The 21,480-nt window shown below is 47.0% G+C and overlaps 1 protein-coding gene across 22 annotated transcripts in view; it reads right to left on the reverse strand.

The window, feature by feature from the left end:
• KALRN (kalirin RhoGEF kinase) overlaps positions 1 to 21,480 on the reverse strand; it is a 661,720-nt gene that overhangs the window by 413,077 nt on the left and 227,163 nt on the right. For all 22 annotated transcript variants that reach the window (XM_044252163.1, XM_044252164.1, XM_044252161.1 and 19 more), the window contains 2 exons: positions 17,788 to 17,980; positions 16,870 to 17,382 (listed from right to left, as the gene is read on the reverse strand). In XM_044252163.1, the coding sequence (XP_044108098.1) occupies positions 16,870 to 17,382; positions 17,788 to 17,980 (706 nt within the window). The remainder of the gene's footprint in view (positions 1 to 16,869; positions 17,383 to 17,787; positions 17,981 to 21,480) is intronic.

Consider the following 21,480-nt stretch of genomic DNA (forward strand, 5'->3'; position numbering starts at 1 on the left):
TTAACCCTGCTGCTCCACCTTCCACTGTGCTCAGAGCTTCACTCCAGCCCCCTTTTCTATCACCACCAGCCTTCCAGAAGTACATTCTGCCCACTGCTGCCTTTGTTTTCCCTCCACCCACTTCCTCCCTAACTCCTTGTAATAGGCTCTACCTTTACTACTGCCTTAAGTCTGCACCCACAGGAAAACCAACCATCTCTGCCTTTCTGAGTTCTTCCTTCTCTCACTCCTTCCCTTTAGTCTCTCATCACGGTCTGAGGTGGACCTTTGTGAAAGGGAGTTATGAAACTCCCTCTCTTTGGCTCCTGCACCAGGTCATTTTCAGGGGCAGGCCATGGGCTGCAGACATGCCTCGCTTCCCCCTCCTGCATTCCCATGCCTCCACCCACTGCCTCCCACACACCCATGGAATTCTCCCCTAAGCGCCAGTGTGTCCACACTCATGCTCCTCCCAGACACCTCATGTCTCTGTCCAACAAAAGCAATAGAAACACTCTCAGTTTGAAAGCTGACCAGTCGTCCAGTCCTACACTGATCTATCCAAACGTGCCTCCTGCTCCTCTCGCTGGCCCTTTGAGACCTCCTTTCATGTGCCTCACACCCTCACTGTGACAGTCTCACAACTTGACTCTAAGCCCTCTGCCTTTTATTCACCAGGCTTTGCCCACCTGAAAATCCATCCAGGCTCACAGCCTCAACAACACGAGTAGTGCTCCCCATTTCATGCACCAAGCTGTACGTGAGGTACTATACCCAGTACTTGAGTGGGTGACCTCATATAGTCCTTATAATAAGGCTGCAAAGAAAGTATTATTCAATCTATCTTAAACATGCTGAAAAGTCAGTACGAAGAGTTGCAGCAGACGGCCAATGATCCCACAGCTTGGAAGTGATGGGGATGAATTTAGAATCCCAGTGTCCATCTGAACCTAAATCCCATGCAGTTTCTTCTGTTCCAGGATTCCCTCTAAGCGTGACTTACCCCATAAAAGACAATACCAAGTGTATGCTGGGCTCTGTACAGTGAGCTTCATAGCATCATCTTAGTCCTCAGCCCTCGCAGCTAGTGGATGCCATCCATCATCACCACCTTTCGTAGTTATGGAAATAGATAAACAACTTGGCCCGCATCACATAATGAAGACTCAAATGAGGTATACTGAAGGCTCAAATCTAGATCTGCATGACTCCAAAGCCTATGCTTTTATTTTATTTTTTTAAAGATGTTATTTGTTTATTTGACAGACAGAGATCACAAATAGGCAGAGAGGCAGGCAGAGAGAGAGGAGGAAGCAGGCCTCGGGCTGAGCAGGGAGCCCGATGTGGGGCTCGATCCCAGGACCTGGGATCATGACCTGAGCTGAAGGCAGAGGCTTTAACCCACTGAGCCACTCAGGCACCCCAAGCCTATGCTTTTAAACCCACTATCAAACTGTCTCCAAAATATACACTTAAATTTTGGACTATTCTTAGTGGCTTGACTCAATATGAACATCCCCTTGATGTTCTGCAGCATCTCCCACTACTGTGCCTTTTCCATGGACTCTTACCTTCCTCTGACATCCCACATCTTCACCCCATTCCCCAGATCCCATTCGTTCTTTCTTTCCTCAAATAACTCTGAAATATGCCTTTTATTTTCCATTCCTGCTGCTACTCAACCCCCAACCCATCCTGCCTATATTACTGCCATTGCTTCCATACTGGTCTCCCCAGACTCTAGTTTCTCCCTTATACCAAGCTATCTGCCCCCACTGGGTTCACTGCTCTCATATACTGCTCCACCATGTCATTCCTCCAGTCAAAACACACATGTGTGTACAAACACACCCAGTTATTGTCATCTACAATGCAAACAAAATCCAGTCTTCTTGTTCTGGCATTTGAGGCACTCCCTCCCTCCTTGTCTGGTCCAAATCTGCCTTTCCCTATTATTGCATACCACTGTCCTACACCAAGCATGCTTTCCAGCCATGTGCTATTCACCACCATGCAAATACATCATTCCGTGCTCATTGCCACCCCCATATTTGTGTTCACATCTTCCCCCCATGAAATGCTCCACACCCAAATATTCAAATCATTCCCATCTTTCGAAATGCAATTAAAGTGTCATCTCCTCATAATGCTTCTCTCCAGCTGAGCCCACACTGATTTCTTTTCCCTCCAAACTCACTGTTCCAGTGTCTCCTGCAGAAGTTCACAAACCTAATTCAGAACTATCTGAAGTGTTTTTGTAAAAATATATATATATATATATATATATATATATATATATATAGCTTCCTACGCTTTACTCTGAAGATTCTGATTTAGCGGGAGCTCTCTAGGTGATTCTGATGCACATGTAAACAATGGTTTATGTGGAGACTTATGGCCTATCCACAACAGGGTAGCTTGTATCAGACTTAACCCTACCATCTATAAACTATTTGAAAGCACAGGTCAATAACCAACACAGACCAAACACCCATGAAGGAAGAGAAGCACACGATGGAAGCCCTTTCTGGAGCAGGGAAATAGGAACTCAGTGGAGAGCAGCAGTCTTGGTGGATTTAAAACAAACAAACAAATAAAAACAAAATGAAGGGGGCGCCTGGGTGTCTCAGTGGATTAAGCCGCTGCCTTCGGCTCAGGTCATGATCTCAGAGTCCTGGGATCAAGCCCCGCATCGGGCTCTCTGCTCGGCGGAGAGCCTGCTTCCTCCTCTCTCTCTGCCTGCTTGTGATCTCTCTCTGTCAAACAAATAAATAAAATCTTTTAAAAAAATAAAAACAACAACAACAACAACAACAACAAAAAACCAAAACGAAGTTTAGAGTTCAGGGCTGGTAAGGTGGTTGGAATTTCAGTGATAGGGTATTAGGGAAGAGGGAGCTAAAAGAAGGAACCCTAAAAAATCTTCATTAAAATTTCCTTAAGGTCTTTGGTGAAATCCCAAGTTATGACATGCAAGGAGAAACTCCAGAAAGTCTGCAGAGAATGGCTGTGGGAAGTGAAGAATACTGAGAGCTGAACAGAAATTTTAGATTACACAGTGCTGGGGAAATGTTGGGAGCTCTAATACAAACAGTACGGAGAAACACTGCTGAATGCTCTGGGCACTGAGTTGGGTCCGCAGAAAGACCAGGATATAAGGATAAGAACCACATCCTAAGAGCAAGTAGGACTGTACCTTAAGATTAATGAAAAGATGGAAGTGGATCTGTCATAGCAAAGCCTAAATCAGGGCTCAGTGGGATCAAGATCTGCTAGTAAGTTAACTGCATTCCAGAACAAAACTCAAAGTTTGGAGGAAGGTAACCTTATCTGGAGTCTCTACAGCGTATCATCTGCAATTTCCAGTACACAAATTACCAGCCATATGAAGATGCAGGGAAGAGTGACTGACAACCAAAAAAATAAAAGCCAACATAAATAGACCCAGAGATGACCAGGCTATGAATTAGAAGGTAGCAATTTCAAGACAATCATAATTCACATCTTAAAGAGAATAGGAGGGAAAGGGACAAAATGAATTAAAAGATGGAACACTGAAACAGAGTCCAGATTTCTGTTTCTTGTAGCCAAAAGTATCCAGATATAGTCACATGTTTATGATGCTTAGTACAATTATTTTGTTTAATTAGTGAGTACCTACTGTATTCCAGACATTGGATGAGAGACTAATGATAAAAGATCAAGTCAGAATCTATGAGGAAGATAAATATGATCAGTAGTCTGTCAATTTTAAGTGTGAGAAGCACTATGAAAAGTGTCTACTTGGGGTGCTTGGGTGGCTCAGTGGGTTAAAGCCTCTGCCTTCGGCTCAGGTCATGATCCTGGAGTCCTGGGATCGAGCCCTACATGGGGCTCTCTGCTCAGCGGGGAGATTGCTTCCTCCTCTCTCTCTGCCTGCTTCTCTGCCTACTTGTGATATCTGTCTGTCAAATAAATAAATAAAATCTTTAAAAAAAAAAGTGTCTACTGTGGGCTGACCCCAGAGGAGCTCCTGATCCCACTTGGCAGAGGTAGCGGTATGGAAAAGCCTGAATGGCTTCCAGAAGGTGGCAACAGCTGAACGACAGCAGGAAAGACAGCAGGATTTGGTCAGGTGAAGATGTAGATGGGAAGGGCATCTTTTTTTTTTTTTCCCAATTTATTTATTTTCAGAAAAACAGTATTCATTATTTTTTCACCACACCCAGTGCTCCATGCAAGCTGTGCCCTCTATAATACCCACCACCTGGTACCCCAACCTCCCACCCCCCCCTCCACTTCAAACCCCTCAGATTGTTTTTCAGAGTCCATAGTCTCTCATGGTTCGCCTCTCCTTCCAATTTACCCAAAAACACATACCCTCCCCAATGTCCATAACCCTACCCCCCTTCTCCCAGCCCCCCTCCCCCCAGCAACCCACAGTTTGTTTCGTGAGATTAAGAGTCACTTATGGTTTGTCTCCCTCCCTATCGTAGATGGGAAGGACATCTTAACGAGAGGACATAATTTGAGCAAAGGCCTGGAGGCTTCAAACATGGATTAGAGAGGAGGTACCCAGAGCTGCAGGGCAGGGAATAAGGAGTGAGAGGTACTGAGAAAGGATGCTAAAGGAGAAGAGAGGGGCCAGGACACAAAGGACAAAGGTTGGAAGGCCCAGGAACTGCTCTTTGTTTGGTCTGCGGTGGAGAACCACTAAAGGTCAATACTATGGTCAGGTTTGCTTTTAAACCCTGACTGGGGGTCTACCCTGAGGTCCCCAGATAGACAGTGCTTTACCTCACTGCGAAGAGAAGTCTGAGCCAGCCCTGATCTCAAAGAACAAAATCAACTAGCACATTACAGCCTTCTCACCAACAACCGTGGCTTCTCTGCACCCACCCATCCCCCTATACTCCTTGTTCTTATAAACCCTTCAGTGTCTGGGTCAAAGAAGATAAATATAAAAGAGGAAATAAAGAACATATGAAAAGTACAAACACATAATAGAGGCTGAATGCATGCTACTCCCTTTCCACTTCCCCTGTGTTTAGACAGGACAAGCCGGCAGTCTCAAAAGTAGTTGCTTTCTGATTAGAGAAACCCAGGCTGCAAAACTTCATGCTCATACTACACACTGCCCTTGAGAATGAGCCATAGCTCAGCTCTGCCTGGAGAAGCACAGACTCCTGTTAGGCCTTAAAAGGCCACTGTCCTCACTCTTGCCTTCATCATACTAAGTGAAGGGATGAAATGTCTCACCCAAGTCCACTAGTAACATAAATGTTTCGGACTTTAAACTAGCGGCTTTTTGTATGTTTCATTTCCAGTCTGTTTGCCAGGATGAACCAAATTCCCTATAGCATGGCAATATGCATAGTACCCTCCCTGTGGGGAAGAAATGGTCATCCAGGAGCCAGCAAGTCAAGCAGACGAGAAACAGGACGAACCGAGCCAGAGTCAGCCTAGGCAGCCCTGGGATATTGACTCTGAGTGGCCAAATTCCTTCCATCTGAACCACAGATGCTGATAAAACATTCTCAGCACTGGAGTGAGAAAATGTGCTTCACTTACTTCCCAAAATGCAGAATTGAAGAGGTCAAACTCTATTTAATCCAAGCTGAGAAAATAGTGCCCAACTTTATCCCAAAGCTAAATTTAGGCATAAACTGAGATCTGGCCCTTGGCAAGTTAATTTAGATGAGCTAATGCTTGTTCCTGGCATACAGGATGCACTCGGTAAATGGTAACTATTATTGTTACTGCAAAAATGGAGCGTCTGCTGGATGTTCTCATCCAGTCCTCCCACGCATCCTAAAATCGGCTGTGCCAATCACTTGCACATCTGGGAGAAAAAATTCCACATGGGCTAAGGAGGAGGTGGCCCTCCCTCCAGAGGTCCCTATCCAGGGGAAGGGGGTGGCTGCTGTGCTGAAGCCACGTGTGCTAGGTGGGCTTGAGCTCCAGCTGAGGACGAAAGCTAGCACCCCCACCTTTTTCCTTCTACCCTCTTCCAGCAGCGTCAGCTGTGGGGCCCCGGGGAGGCTAGAGATGGCATGGGAGACAAGTTCAGGAACGTTCAGGAAGAGGGACTTGGTCACGTGTCCTGCTCCCTGACCCCACCTGTTAGAGCATACCCTGCAGGTGCTCAGGAAGAACTCGGAGAAGGAAGCACAGTCACTCCTCCAAACCCTCCATTTCTTTAACAGTCTTATTTAGAGGACTGTGGCGAATTCCCATGTTCAGATAGTGCCAGCTGTCCCTACGATCAGGGCAGAAATGCAATAAAGAGACCACTCATGGTCTAATGCTTTGATCACCACGCCTCATGCTCCTGTGCCTTCAAAGAAATTTACACTTATATTTAATTTAGTCACCCTTCCTTCTCCCAAAATATTTTGGGATTTCTTTCCACGCCGCCCCCCCCCCCGAATCCTACTGTCTTGATGTGAAGGCCTTATGGTTCCCTTAGCTCCCTATCCCCCTCAACATCTAATCAGGCACCTGGAACCCCACTTTCTCCAGAGTTTGCCCTTCTCCATTCCACTCCCAGGGTCACCTCATCTGCTCACACTTGGATTAGTCTAAAACGACCAGAACTGGGGCCAGGCCTCCCAATCTCTGCCCATTGCTAGATGAAGGTTGCTAGAACCCATTTATAAGGGAGAGCCCGGGAGCAGCCTCCCTTGAAACCACTCAGCAGTAGGTGGCGCTCTGGTGTCAGCTCAGAGTACAGCACAGTCACTCCGTCAGGCAGCCTGGGGAGTGTGGACCATCCCACAGTCCACTCTTTATTTGGCACTGACTGTGTGCCTCTGGGGAACACTCAGGTATCTAAAACACCAAGCCTGACCTCCAGAAAGCTGCAATATATCTGGGGGGAAGAGACCTCTGAGTGTAAAGCTACAATACAAGATGAGTTGGAACAGTCCAGTTAGAGAGGGATGGATAAAGGACTACGGGAAGACGCCCAGAGAAGGAAAGACCACTTCCAAGAGGGAAGAGTGAGCGAAGTAGCACTGGAGTGGACCTTCTGCTAGGGGAGGGTTTCAGTAGGCAGAGTGGGAAGGAGGTTGGTCTAAACGAAGGCGTGAGAAGGTGGGACTGTGCAAAGCATTCAGGAGGATGTCCTGAAGATGGGGCCTGAATGCCCAACTGCAGTCTCCCTCCCCATTCTAGGTCCAGGCCTTTCTAGTTTGCACCTTCTCCTGACCCCTCATGACAAGGGTGAGCTCCGTGGGGAAACCTCCTAGGGCAAGACAAGTACCACTCCAGGGTGGGACTAGTCAGTCTGCTTGATCTGCATGGAAGAAACCAAGCATCCCTTTTTTCTCTGTTACCAAGAAAGGGCTTTATCTTCTTTCACATCAGTAACCATCCCCATAACAGGGCCTTTCTTGTCCTGGAAAAGGCTTTCTGAGAAGGGCTGGAGGTGAGCCGAAGAGTAAGAGTGGGGTTTCTTAGTGAACATGGGCTGGGGAACATGAATGGGGTGAGCTGGGGTGGGGAGAGCTTTTCTGGGATTCTGATAAAGAAGGGTTTCCTCCAAGGGAATTAATGTTCCTTTGCATGTTTTACTGTGAGTTTTCTGACTTGCTTCTAACAAAGCTTTGGCTCTGCTTGGGAATGATCCCAGGGAAAGCCATGGGACACAAAGATGGGGCTTTGCCCATGAATATCCCTGACCTAGGCATACCTAACTCTGGATACCAGTAACCTGTCAACTCAGCACTTCATACTAGAAAAGTCTCTCTGTGCATACATGTGAAAAGACATCCTCTTCTACTCACATATGAGACAGAGACCCATTTGAATAAGAACACATAATTCTCTGGATACCAATCCTAAGGCATTTATTAAAATCTACATTTGGCTGATAATGAAACTGCTCACAGACGGTAAACTGGACACTGAGAGCCATTCAGTTCACAAGGGGCTAGTCTGAGATTCAAATCCTGGTCGCAAAGCCTGCTAGAAGCAGTTGCTGGGTCTTCTGGCCTTTTCTCTTTCTGCTCTCCCGAGGAGGCCTGAATCACATGGAGCCCTCCCTTAGTTCCACGCAAAGAAGGAAGCAGGACCACTAAAGGAAAGAGAAACAATAGTTTCAGAGAAAATGGAAGCAAAAAGAGTGGGGTGAGTGTGGGCTGAAAGGGGTACAAGCACAAGGAGGAGAAAGGTCCCAAATAGGAAAGGAAGGAGAGGGGTCCAGGGGAGTAAGATAGAAGATGAAGGGAAGGAAGGAAGCTGCGTTCTGCAAAGTAAAATGCCTTGATAAAGGCCCCTACTGTAGAGACTCAACTTGTTTTTCCACTTAGTAATGTGTACCTGAATGTCTTTTTGTTCTTCCAAAAATGGTACTTAAGACATTCCCTCCAGTTCCCCTACTAGGGAAGAGCTGACAGGTTACCTTTCTTCTTGGGCCACCCCCACTGTCTCCCCACTACATACTAGTCACCCCCCAAACCCTAACTCCTGACCAGTAAGCAAGAGAGACTTAGATATCTACCTGGACCCTAACCACTGGAGCGGGCACTATTTCTGTGCCATCCTTTTCTTACAAGTATCAGGAACCCCATCAGTGCTAAGCCTGATTTTCCCTAAGCTTCCCTACATGATTTCCCCTGCCAGGGCTTGGGTGGGAGACAGGGTTCCCAGCACCTAGCAGAGGACCTGGCACATGGGAGACACTCAATGTCCGCTTACCAATGAGTAAATCAATGATTCTCAGTTAACTTCCTGGGGCTTCACACAACGCCTGCCTCTGATCAGAGCCTTCTCTTTCAAGCTCACCTAAATTGGTACAGGCAGAATCAGTGTGACAACCTGGATTTTGGAAACATTATTAACATAGTATCCCGATTCTCAGTTCTAAGGAATCACTGTGGGGTCCACACGTTCTGTAGGGTCCATTCCTAAGTAGAGGCTGCATATGCAGTCTATTCACATATGGCTATCTGGTCTTGCCCCTTGCAGCCCACTGGACGATCTGGGAGGGACTGAAGTCCTCCTGATTCCTACACCCCCACTCTGAGTTCCTTCCAGGCCTGCCTCTTCTTATCTGCTCTCCACACCCACAGGTCAACAAGCCTTCTGCAGGCCTGTGACCTCCACATACAGCAGAGCTGAAAACGCAGGAGAGGGAGAAAGGATGGGAGGAGGAGAAAAACAGCTTTGGGAGAGCACACTCACACATGCAGCCTGCAGAACACTGTGACTTGGATTATTTTTGGAATCTAATGTTTCTAATGTTCAAGGGGAGGAAATGAGAAAAAGTAAGTAGAGATTCCCAGGACCAGCAGGCTGGAAATAATACAGGACACTGTGTCCTGTGTAGGGGCGGGAGGCAGACACACTTCCTCACCCTGAGCCCAGTAAGTCGGGCGTGCGGGGGCCATGGTTTAGGCCCCAGGAGGAGGGAGGGCAGGAACAAGAGGGCACCAAAGCCTTTCTCTAAAAACAGCAGGAAATTACAAACCGCCAAGTAAAGACCTTGCCCTCTGGCTGCCCCAAGGTTGCAGCTCTTTGAAGCCACCCTCCCAACAAGAAGGGTCAGGGGACTGAACCACAGAGACTGGTGGCCATGCACCCTGGAGTCCTGTCTGGGGCTTGCTCTTTGACTACAGCAGTGGTGAGAACCCCTACCCTCCATTCCCCCCAGCCCCTCAGGCCCTCTCCTAGGTTGCTGGTTGGCCTGTGGGCCTTTTCTCCTGCAGGGCAAGGTCAGCGTGTGCGTGCGTGTGTGTGTGTGTGTGTGTGTACACGCGCACACGTGCGCATGTGTATTGGAGGAGGGGTGGAGCTTCCTACCTGCCCCCTGAGCTCTCTCCCAGGCACACTGCCCAACCTCACTGAGTCTCAGCTCTCCCTCTATGAAATGATGCCCTATTCACCCCTGCCTGGCCTGCCCACATAGTAGTAGCAGACCAAATGATGTACCACCAACTGTAGGACTCTGGGTGGGTCTCTACTCTGGGTCAAAGTTTTCTGTATAAAAGGAAGGGCTGGACCACAAAACCTCTAAGGTCAGGGGTGTGAGAGCACTTGAAAAACCGACATTCAAAAAAAATATTCTGTATTATAATAGCTACAATGGTACTTCAGTTTGACAAATGAGTGTGGAGTCACGCTCACTGCTGGCTTGGGGGTGTGGGGGTTGCAAGTGTGGCGAGGAGAAGCAGCAGTGGGCCAGTGTCTGATGGGAAGAAGAGGCAGGGGAATCTCTCCACAAGTGGCTCTACTGGTTCTCATCACTCCAGGCGGGATGCAACTTATGGGTCTTGCTTTGGGCCCTGGGGTATGATCAAAACTGTTTATACCTTGAAGGGAGAGGGCAGGAAACAGCAGTGGATACTTTGCCCAGGGACAGGGCATCCTGGGGATGTCCTGAATTGCTAATGTGGTTAACAGGACATACAAAGAGGGAAACACAATAAGCACGTAACCCTTAGCACAGAGCCCTGCTACCTGCCACAATGCCTTTCGCCCAGTGGGCCCCACAAATATTTTCTCATGGTAACATGAAAGTCACATTATTTTGTTTGCACAGACCTCCAAGAAAATAAAAATGCATAGATGTGTTTCTTGGATGGACTTTAGGGAGTGTTTCTGGCCCCATGCATGCAGGAGAATAAGACAAACACACTGAGTTATAATGCAAAGCAGAAGGTGACAAGAGTCTCAGATATAGAAGGTGTATGGGGAGGGGCAATCCCACCTCCTGGGGGAATCACTTTCCTCTGTGATTGTTTTCCCAGAGACCTTTCCTGTGGCAGTTCCCCCAACCTGAACCCATCAGCTATGACCCCCATTTGACCTAGGCGCTCTTCTCTGTACCTCAGCCAAGGGCATCACACAACCTAGTGATCTTTGGCCCCTGCAAATGTACATTCTAACTGCCGACTTCTTGCAAAACTCAATTCTTGATTTTGTTTCATTTGGGGATCACTGAAAATTATCTAGAGCAAGTCCAGTTGGAAGACAGCGTCAGTGACACTTTGCATGGTCTTGGCAGGCCCCCAATGACTGAAGAGGAAGGCATGACTGAACCAGCACGGGGGCAGGGAGGGAAGCCCAGAGCCGGCATCTCCACATACCACCCCTTTCGATTCTCATAACAAGCCTGGGCAGCTTGGAAGTCTTTTTTTTTTTTTTTTTTTTAAAGCAAGACAAGGGCTCAACAGATGATGGTTCTATTTGCTGAGAAAAACTTACATTCCATCACTAAACAGGGTGACAACCTTGAAGACAGAAAAGCCTACTGTAGATTTTTAGGGAGAATGAATAGCAAAAAGGCAAAAATTGTTACAGGATTGCTGAGCTATGAAGAGGCTTAGATATCATTAGTATGGCAAGCCTGAAAGAAGAAGTGGCAGGCATGTTTGGCCAGGGTGGGTGGGCTCTTTATCAAACTTAATCAATCTGGAGATTTCTTTTTTTCTTTAAGATTTTATTTATTCATTTGAGAGAGAGATTGAAATAGAGCATGAGTGGGTCGGGGAGGGGCAGAGGGAGAAGCAGGTTCCCAGCTGAGCAGGGAGCCCAATACCAGGCTCGATCCTAGGACCCCTGTATCATGACCTAAGCCAAAGGCAGATGCTCAACTGAGCCCCCCAGTGCCCCTCAGTCTGGAGATTCTGACATATGCCCTGACAACCCTGAGTTCTACCACCACCACCACCCCGGCCTCTGCTATGACCACGCACATGCCCTGCCACGTGACTTCTCCCATTCAAAGACATTATCACAAAGACAAAGTGTTGTTCATGAGGACAGTGTGATGTAGAAGTAGGAGAAAAATCACGAGACACTGAGCTAGCCCAAATTCTCCATCCTCATTTTTTGTGGGAATATAATTGGATGTCAGAGAAGAAAGATGTGCCTAAGGTCTCCCAACTGGCAGAGTGGCCTCTCAGAACGAATCTGAATCCCTGTACAACTGTTTTTGCCCAGACATGGTACCCTTAGGTGTGCAAGGAATTCTAGCACGCAGGAATGAATATGCAGGAAGGCATTCAGAATTTGGCTCTCCAAAGCATGCTTTGCCACAGGCAGTGTGGTGAGGCCAGTCTCCTTGAAGTAACAGTGATGGTCTCCCGTGAGCACATACCTTGGTCATGGAGGAGGTGGTTACCTAGATACCTTCCCGACTAAAGGTCTGGTCTGGAGCACATTCCAAGCACAGTTTTACACGTGGAACAACCCTGTGCTGCATGAACCAATAATGAGCATGAGTCCAACACTGGAAGCCCTGCAGAGTAGCCCCATCCACAGAAAGGATACACTTCTTTCTGGAATGGCTTTGGGCAAGACTAGAGCATGGGCCTCCTGGGTGGACATCAGGATTAATTCAGGAGCAGAGTAGGTGAAGGTTTCTGTATCAGGTAAGTCCATTGTACACTAGAGCCCTTCAAGGCACTTCTTTCCTGCAAAGACTGGAAGATGGTGGGCTTCTGCACGCCGCAAGGTGGATGGTGCAGCAGCTTCCTGATGTTCTGATACGCGTCACTGCCATTGGCATATTGCTGGGCATCGTGAGGTCACAATGGCTGTCATCAGGACAACAAGGCTGGGTTCCTCACACTGTGTGGAAGGGAGACTTTCCGATCTCAAGGTCTTTTCCAGCTCTGCCATTCTGAGATGCACCCAGGCACCCAGGAAAGATGGGGTGGGGTTGGGGAGCAGCTTGGTAGGATCCTCCATGGAAGCAACAAGAGGATGAGGAACAAGTCTACTAGACCTTCATAGCACAAACTGCCCCTGCTGGGGAGGAAGCCTCCCTTCTCTCTGGTAGTGGGACGTGACTGCAGGGCAGACACCCCCATCCCACAGGGTCCTGGGTGGCTGTGGGGGCAAGTGGCTGTGAGACAGGTCTGCAAAGAGAACCATAACCTGCACCCGCTAATGCAGAGTGGCCCAGCTGTGTTCAGGCAGTGCAGTGGAGGACGGGACCGTGAGTCAGACTGGAGGGCAGAGGACCGAGGTGCCGTGCATCTGACAAGATGAATCAAGTGCTATTTGAATCACCTCTCAGTTGCCCAGTTCTCCCACAGCTTGCTCATTGAGGGTTTCCTACCATTCCTGAGCTGCAGCATTACTTCCCTCCTCTCTAAAAACTCCCCAGCTGTGGAGGCTGTGCCTAGAGCAGGGGGTGCACACAGCAGACATAACTAATAATAACTAGGAGTTTGTGACAGCTTGCTGTCCCAGGGCACAAATTCTAGCCTACTTATCTTTATCCCAGTGCCTTATTTGGGGCTCATGACAGCTGCTCAACAGCAGTTTATTAAATGAATGGGTGGCCTTCCTTATGAATTATCTGTGGAAGTGTCCCTCCTCCAGAAATGTTTAATTGGCAGAGAAAATGGCTCCCTCCCCACCCTACCCCCAAGATGAGGAAGAGTCATTTCAGAGGTCAGAGGAAGGTGGGAGGGAGAGATAGTTTCACTCTCCAAGGCCAGCTGGTAGATGGGGAGCAACAACTCTTATTCAAGCCCTTGGAAAACAAGCCCTCACCCCACAGGGCCAACGGGGATACTCTGCACTCACCCCCCTTACAAAAATAGTAGCAAGGCCGTTACCAGTCTCCTCAGTTTGCTGAGAGTTTCCCAGATCTGGAAATGCAGGCCTCCAACAAGCCTCCCACCAGAAAGGAGACTAAGTGGCTCATGTAGTAACTATTTCCTCACACTCTTGTTTAGATGTGGATCTGTGCACACAACCCTTACCCCAAACCGCCAGCCTCCTCACCCCCCCCTTCAAAAACACCAAATAAGTCAAGGGCTGAGGCACTTGGTTCTGCACAGATATTTCAAATCAATCTTGCAGCAACTTAAAAGGACTGTTTTTCTCTCCTGCCCCCACACCCAGCACATTTTCTGTGGCAGCTGGGTCAAGCCTGACCCATGTTTTCATCACTGACTCAATATCAAAATATTCCTGGGCTGCCCTTTTCCATCGTCCCTTCACTGCCCCTGTTTCATTTTTTATATTCTCTCCCCTTCCTCTCTACACACACCAACATACCACACACATGCCACACACACACACAAACTTTTTACAGTATGAACACACCATGGGATATGGATCCTAAACTTAGAGTCCTGCATAGAAATGAGGATTGTGTACTTGGATGGGGGAAAAAATATGCCTTGATTTTCACTAGCCTCAAACTGAAATACAGCATTCCCTTCAATTCTGAATGTAGGCAGCAAACTACATTAATGTCAGCAATATTCATGCCTCTGACATCAATAGAAAAACACACATGTTGCCCTGAAAGGCAGTTATAAGACTTCAAATAGAGCTTGCTACTTAACATGTTCCTAGACAAGTATTAAAGTTAGTTATTTTTAAAAATGGAGTCACTGTACTTCAGTAATTATTTTACATGCTTATATATTTATTACTTTGTATCCATAGCACAGAAGGGTTAAGATCCCCTGCTGTCCAGAGAGCATTAGAAGGTGGGCTTGGAGAGAGTCTCCAGGGGGCTCTGAGGCAGTGCTCAGTGGTAGCATGAGGCATCCACCCTGGGAGCAGATGGCTAGCAGGGGTGTTGGGCCAGAGTTTGGGTGGACTTGGGAGACAGAACCACTACATGCTCTGTCTAACCCACAGTGCAACTTTGGGCAAGACACTTCATCTCTTGGAGCTTCCAGCGCCTATCAGCATCCATTCCGAGTTTTCTTCAACTGTGAAATGGGGACAATAATACACCGTAAGAATCTATGAGCATGAATTGAGAAGATATATGTGTGGCAGAAATGACTACTTGGTTGACTGGTGCTTGGCTAACTCTAGAAGGTCAGCTTTCGCTACCTGGGGATTTCTGAAGCCTGGGTGTTTTTGTTTTGTTCTGCTTGGCTTCTGAGAGATTCACTATCTGCCCTATGAAGGCTTCCCATAATCTTGAGCTTCAGGGATACAGTGAAATGCTTCCAACAGAACACTTCTAGGCAGACCTGAGTCCCCTGCCCCCCCTTCTGGCCCTGGTTCTTTGAAACAGGCACGTGAGTCAGACTGCAAAGTAGATTTCCTGCCCCAGAGGAGAAGAGACCACAAGTAAAAAGGAGATGTCCAGACCTTTCGAATATTGGTCACAGAAGCCAAGGTACTGGCCTCTGGCTTCACAGAGCAGCTGCTTCTGCCCTGGTGTCTCTCCTCATGTGCTGAGCAGTGACAGGGATTCTGTAGTCCCAGGCACCCTTCCCAGGGTGGGACAGGACAGGACTGGATCTCAGCTGCCAAGCCACTGGGCAAGGAGGACTCAGGAAGGCCAGTGGGAGACCTCGCAATACCTAAATTTGTGCAAGAAACCCCTCTACATGTCCCTTTCCAAAACTGGCTTCCAGGATGTTCAAGAGTTCCTTTGTGGAAAGCGGCTATACAGTCTTTAAAAATCACATGTATTGATTTTCATCTGCTTACGAACTATGAAGATTAGAAAGCACAAAAAATAGAGTGCGAAATTAAATCAACCATAAGCCTGGCCCCTTGAAATCAAAACAATAGCACTGTGGTGAGTTTTTTCCCATTTACACCTACGTTGGCATTCTCACATAAATTGGGATCATAATTCTATATAGTTTTGTAGCCTGATTTCATTACTTACAAATACCTAGAGACATTTTCAATACAGGCTCTTAAAAGACACAAAACCATTATATCAAACACTGTAAAACTCACAGGTGACTGAGACGTCATGGTATCACCAAGAGTAGTGTTATGCATTTAAATATAAGCTCTCCCCAGAAAACCGATAGAAGGAAAACTCATTACACTCTTCTTAAAGTGCCTATTATGTATGAAGTCAACTCTCTCCTTTAGCTTGGAGAGAATCTAGAGAAGATACTTTTGTGTCTTCGACAAAAAGGCACGCTCTATTTTTCTTTTTCACTTTCTCATATGTCCCCTGATAAGGGGAAAGCTTTGAAAATTCACTGCTGGGAAAATGGGGTCTTGCTTGAGAAGCTACTCAGCAGCTGAGAAAAAACCTCCAGAAAGAAGTGGTATGGAAGGAAGAGCCTTGAACTTCAAAGGGAAGAAAGCAGGATTCATGTCAAGTCTGCCATTATAGCCCTAAGATCAAAGAGCACCCGTTTCCCTGCCTGTCAGCAGAGACACCACCACCCACCTCCGAGGATCAAAGGGCCGCACAGATTAAATAAGACGCCGCCTGTGAAAGTGCTTTGTCAATGGTAAAAGACACTGCAGGACAATAATCACTAAGTCGCAACAGTATTATTATTTTTGTTGCTGAGCCGGCTTGGTCCACTCACTGCACGCCCTGGCAGGGGCAGTGTGCAATAGTGCAGAAGTGTGGACCATGGAGCTGCCTGGCACTGCTCAGATTGGCCGTTATTTACCTTGCCAGGTTCTTCATCTGTAAAATGGGATAATAACAATACACCTATCTCCTAAGACTCTTGAGATGATTAAACTGCGTTAATTTACACGTGGTGCTTAGGACACTACCTGGAACATAATAAACACTATATAAGGGGAGCTTTAAAGTCAGTGATCAATGACCAAATATATGCTTGAAATAGATCAGCCCAAACCAGTAGGCACGTTTTCCTTTTTTTTTTTTGAAAGAGAGACAGAGAGAGAGCATGCACAAGCCAGGTGGGGGAAGGTAGGGAGGGGCAGAGGGAGAGGGAGAATCTCAGGCAGGCTCCATGTTCAGCATGGAGTCCCACGGGGGCTTGATCCCACAACCTGGAGATCACAACCTGAGCTGAAATCAAGAGTAAGTCACTCAACGACTGAGCCACCCAGGCACCCCCAGCAGGCACATTTTTTTAAAGCTTTCCACAAAAGTATTAATCAGGAAGTAGGACTAGCAGCCTAAGTTTCCCTCAAAAGCTACGTGCCCCCTCTCCCAAGTGCCACTTGGTCCAGCAGCTCCCTTCCTACCTTCTCGGCGTCCTGCTCAAAAAGCCGCAGCTGGAAGCACTGGTCCAGCTTGAGCTTGCGCACGTGCCACATCTGGTGCAGGTGCTGCCGGGTGGAGTGCAGCTTGTCCAGGAGGCTGGTGATCTTGGGCACCAGGCTCTGGAAATCGGCGCTGCCCGGGATACAGTTGCGTCCAGAGAACCCATCGCTGCAGCGAATACACTGCAGCAGCCGCTGCCCCTCCCGGTCCAGCTCCTCCACGGGGGCCTTCAGCACCTTCTTCTTGAGTTGTGTGTGCTCGTCAATGAGCCGCCGCGAGCCTTCCACGTCCACAGGGAACTCCTTCCGGGCCAGCATCTCCTGCAGGTCCTCGAGGCGGGACAGCAGGTGCACGGCGCTGTTGAAGAACTCCTCCAGGGAGAGTCGCAGCTCAATCCACTCCTCGTGGTTGTAGTCGAGGGAGCCATCGAACTCCTCGGTTAGCTGGGAAGGGTCCACCAGCTTCGTGAGGCCCTCCACGGACACCATGCTTGTCTGTGAGGGGCAGACAGAGAGAGGGGGACTCAGTGATGTGGGGGAAGGCAGGGTAGAGGTAGGCAGAAGGCAGAAAGTCAAGGGCAAAGGCTGAGATCCATCCACACATTAATGACCACAGCCTGCCTCAGAAAGGGCAAGTATGAGAGCACACAGCCCGTGGGGTGGGAGCCACCAGCTGGCCAAGGTCAACATTTCAATGGACTGGCTAAGAGTCCAGGACAATCTCTTGGGCCTCTTACTCCTTCCAAGACTCACTGATAAGGCCACAATAGCCAAGGAATCCTGAAATATCAGCTCCTGCCATGCAGCATATCATAGGATAGGTGGAAAAGCAGAAGCAAGAAATGTGTGGGTAGCAGAAGGGGAAGTGAAAGAGGGAGCTATGAGAGAGGTCTGGCTCACCTCAAAGATGAACTTGGAGCTGCCAAAGTTGGTCTTCTGCTTCTGCCAGAAGTTGTCGGGTTTGATGATGAGGGCCACATGGATCTCGGCTGGAAAGGCTTCCTGCAGTGTCTTGAGAAGAGGTTTGATGAGGTCCCACTTGGAGCCCCGCATGTCGATGATGACGGTGAAGCCACGTTTGCACACGTCCTCGCTGTGGGGAGGTCAAAGGTCAGCATGGTCACTCTGAGTGGCTGAGACTTTGGGGAAACCAGTCAAAAAACACCCAGAAACCCACATTCCTTTTAATCTAGACTACCCCTCCAATTTCACATTATGTCTCCTGGCTGCCTTCCAATCCAACACAAAATGCACTGCCCCAGAAAACCGTTGCAGATCAACCCCATCTGAGCAAGGGCATTCTGGCTTCTCTAAGTACTTAGCAAGTTCTCAGCCTTCCCTACAGTCAATTGTACTTGTTTGGATGGTTACTGTTCAAGGGTTCCTAATTGTGTTTTACTTTTTTGTCTCATTGTCTTGCTCCCGGCATGAATCATGCTTTCCCCATTTGAATGCAAGCTCCCTAAAGACAAGGACCCTACTGCCCTTAAATGTGATATGGAAAGTCTTTGGTATGAGTTCTGCTCTTTCCTATGCCCACATCAATGACAGACACCGGTATGCTTTACCACTGAACCCAAACTGGGCCAAAAAAATATTTTTCCATAAAGGGCTCCAGGCTGAGAGAGGAGCAAGATGGTGAAGGAGTAGGAGACCTAAATATCATCAGGTCCCAAGAGTTTAGCTAGATAGTTATCAAACCGCTCTAAACTCCTACAAACTCAACAGGAGATAGAAGAGAAGAAGAGCAGCAATTTCAGGAACAAAAATTGACCACTTTCCAGAAGGTAGGATGGGCAGAGAAGTGAATCCAAAGCCACAGGAAGATTGACTGCGGGGGTAGGGGCCGGCTCCTGGGAAGGAGCAGAGCAGGGGAACACAAAATTGGAACTTTTAGAAGTCTGCTACGAGGAGGAACATAGCTCCAGTGGCTAAGGGGGGGGGTAGGGGTGGTAGAATCCTCACAGGTCTCAGGACCTTCAGGGCCACAGAAAGACCAGGGGTGTCTGAGTATGGCAGAGCTTCCAGGTATCGGAGTAGGGAAGCCAGCTACAGAGATGGAGCCTAGGAATGAGCTTTCAGCTCGGGGTTGCCATAAACCATGATATGAGGCAAAGTCAGACCACTGCTTTTCGATCATGGACTCCACAAGTGGCAGATCTGGAGAGACACCCTCGTTCATCCACCGGGAGGACTGGCACAGGAGCACACTTCACACTTCAGGAATCTGCTGGGTTTGGAGACTTCAAAAGGGGCCGTGTGCCAGAGACAGAAATGCTCAGTCACAGGCTAGGTGATCATGGAGTGCGGCCGGAGACCTGGGAGACAGGAGGGATTGACTGAGGAGTGGGGTCCTGAGCTCTTGGCTCCTACGGGGCTGGAGGTTGGGATGCTGCCATCTTCATTCTCATTCTCCAAAGCTGTATGGAAAGCATTCAGGAAACAAAAGCTCCCGAGATGAACCCAAGCAGATTACTTAGCCTGACCCCTGGCCAGGGTGGTGCAATTCCGCCTTGGGCAAAGACATTTGAGAATCACTGCAACAGGCCCCTCCCCCAGAAGATCAGCAAGAACATCAAGCCAAGACCAAGTTCACTTATCAGTGAGAACTGCAGAACTCCAGAGCTAGGGGAAAGCAACACATAGCATTTATGACTTTTTCCCCATGTTAGCCTTTGAAGTTAATTTTTTTTAATTTTATTTTTTTCTTATTCTATTTTTTTATTTTTCCTCTTCCCTATTTCAACGTTCTTCAACTACTTTACATTTTCAATACCCTTTTAAAAACCCTTTTTAATTTTCATTGTTATAGTCATATTTTATCTCTTCATTGTATTTAACCTTATTTTTTGTATACATATAGGGTTTTTTCCTTTAAAATCTTGGGATACAATTTCTTCTAATAGATCAAAATATACCCTAAATCTAGTGCATGGCTTTCTTCTAGTCTCCAGCCTAGTCTCACATTCTTTCCTCTTTTTAAAATTTTTTTCAACCACTTCTTATCAATTCCTTTTTTAGAATCTTTTTAAATTCTCATCTTTACAGTCATATTCCATCCCTTCATCATGTTTACCCTTATTGTTGTATATATATTTTTTTCTTTCTTTAAAATTTGCGAGAGAGTTTCTTCTAACAGAACAAAATACACCCAAAATCAAGTGTGTGGCTCCGTTCTATTCACCAGTCATATATATATATTTTCCCCCTATTTTCTCCCCTTCCCCACCCCCCATTTTGGGTTTCTTCCCGATTTGTTAGTGTATATGTTTCTGGGGTCATTGCTACCCTCTTAGTATTTTGTTCTCTCATTCATCTATTCTACAAGGCAGAAAAACTCACCTCAAAAAAAGAACAAGAGGCAGTACCAATGGCTAGGGACCTAATCAATACAGACATTAGTAAGATGTCAGATCTAGAGTTCAGAATGACAATTATCAAGGTGCTAGCCAGACCTGCAAAAAGCATGGAAGATACCAAAGAATCCCTTTCTGGAGAAATAAAATCCCATTCTGGAGAAATGAACTAAAATCTAATCAAGTTGAAATTTTAAAAGCTATTAATGAGGGGCAATCAAGAATGGAGGCTCTTACAGCTAAAGACAAGATAAATGAGGCAGAAGAGAGAATTAGTGATATAGAAGACCAAATTATGGAGAATAAAGAAGCTGAGCAAAAGATAGACAAACGACTACTGGACCATGAGGGGAGAATTCGAGAGATAAGTGATACCATAAGATGAAACAATATTAGAATAATTGGTATCCCAGAAGAAGAAAAGAGAGCGAGAGAGGGGCAGCAAGTATATTGGAGCAAATTATAGAAGATAATTTCCTTAATTTGGCAAAGCGAACAAGCATCAAAATCCAGGAGGCACAGAGAACCCCCCTCAAAATCAATAAAAATATGCCCACACCCTGTCATCTAATAATAAAACTTACAAGTCTCAGTGACAAAGAGAAAATCCTGAAAGCAGCTTGGGACAAGGGGTCTGTAGCATACAATGGTAGAAATATTACACTGGCAGCAGACTTATCCACAGAGACTTGGCAGGCCAGAAAGAACTGACATGATATATTCAGAGCACTAAATGAGAAGAATATTATATCCAGCTAGGGTGTCACTGAAAATAGAATGAGAGATAAAAATCTTCCAGGACAAACAAAAACAAAAAGAATTTGCAAACACCAAACCAGCCCTACAGGAAATATTGAAAGGTGTCCTCTAAGCAAAGAGAGAGCCTAAAACTAACCAACCAGAAAGGAACAGAGATAATATACAGTAACATTCAACTTACTGGCAATACAATGGCATGAAATTCATATCTTTCAATAGTTACCCTGAATGTAAATGGACTAAATGCTCCAATAAAAAGACACAGGATATCAGAAAGGATAAAAACAACAACAACAAAAAACAAGACCCATCGATACACTCTCTGCAAGAAACTCATTTTAGATCCGAAGACACCTCCAGATTTAAAGTGAGGGGGTGGAAAACAATTTACCATGCTAATGGACATCAAAAGAAAGCTGGAGTGGCAATCCTTACATCAGACAAATTAGATTTAAAGCCAAAGACTCTAATAAGAGAT

Source organism: Neovison vison, chromosome 6, assembly GCF_020171115.1.
Source record: "Neovison vison isolate M4711 chromosome 6, ASM_NN_V1, whole genome shotgun sequence".
Lineage (NCBI taxonomy): Eukaryota > Metazoa > Chordata > Mammalia > Carnivora > Mustelidae > Neogale > Neogale vison.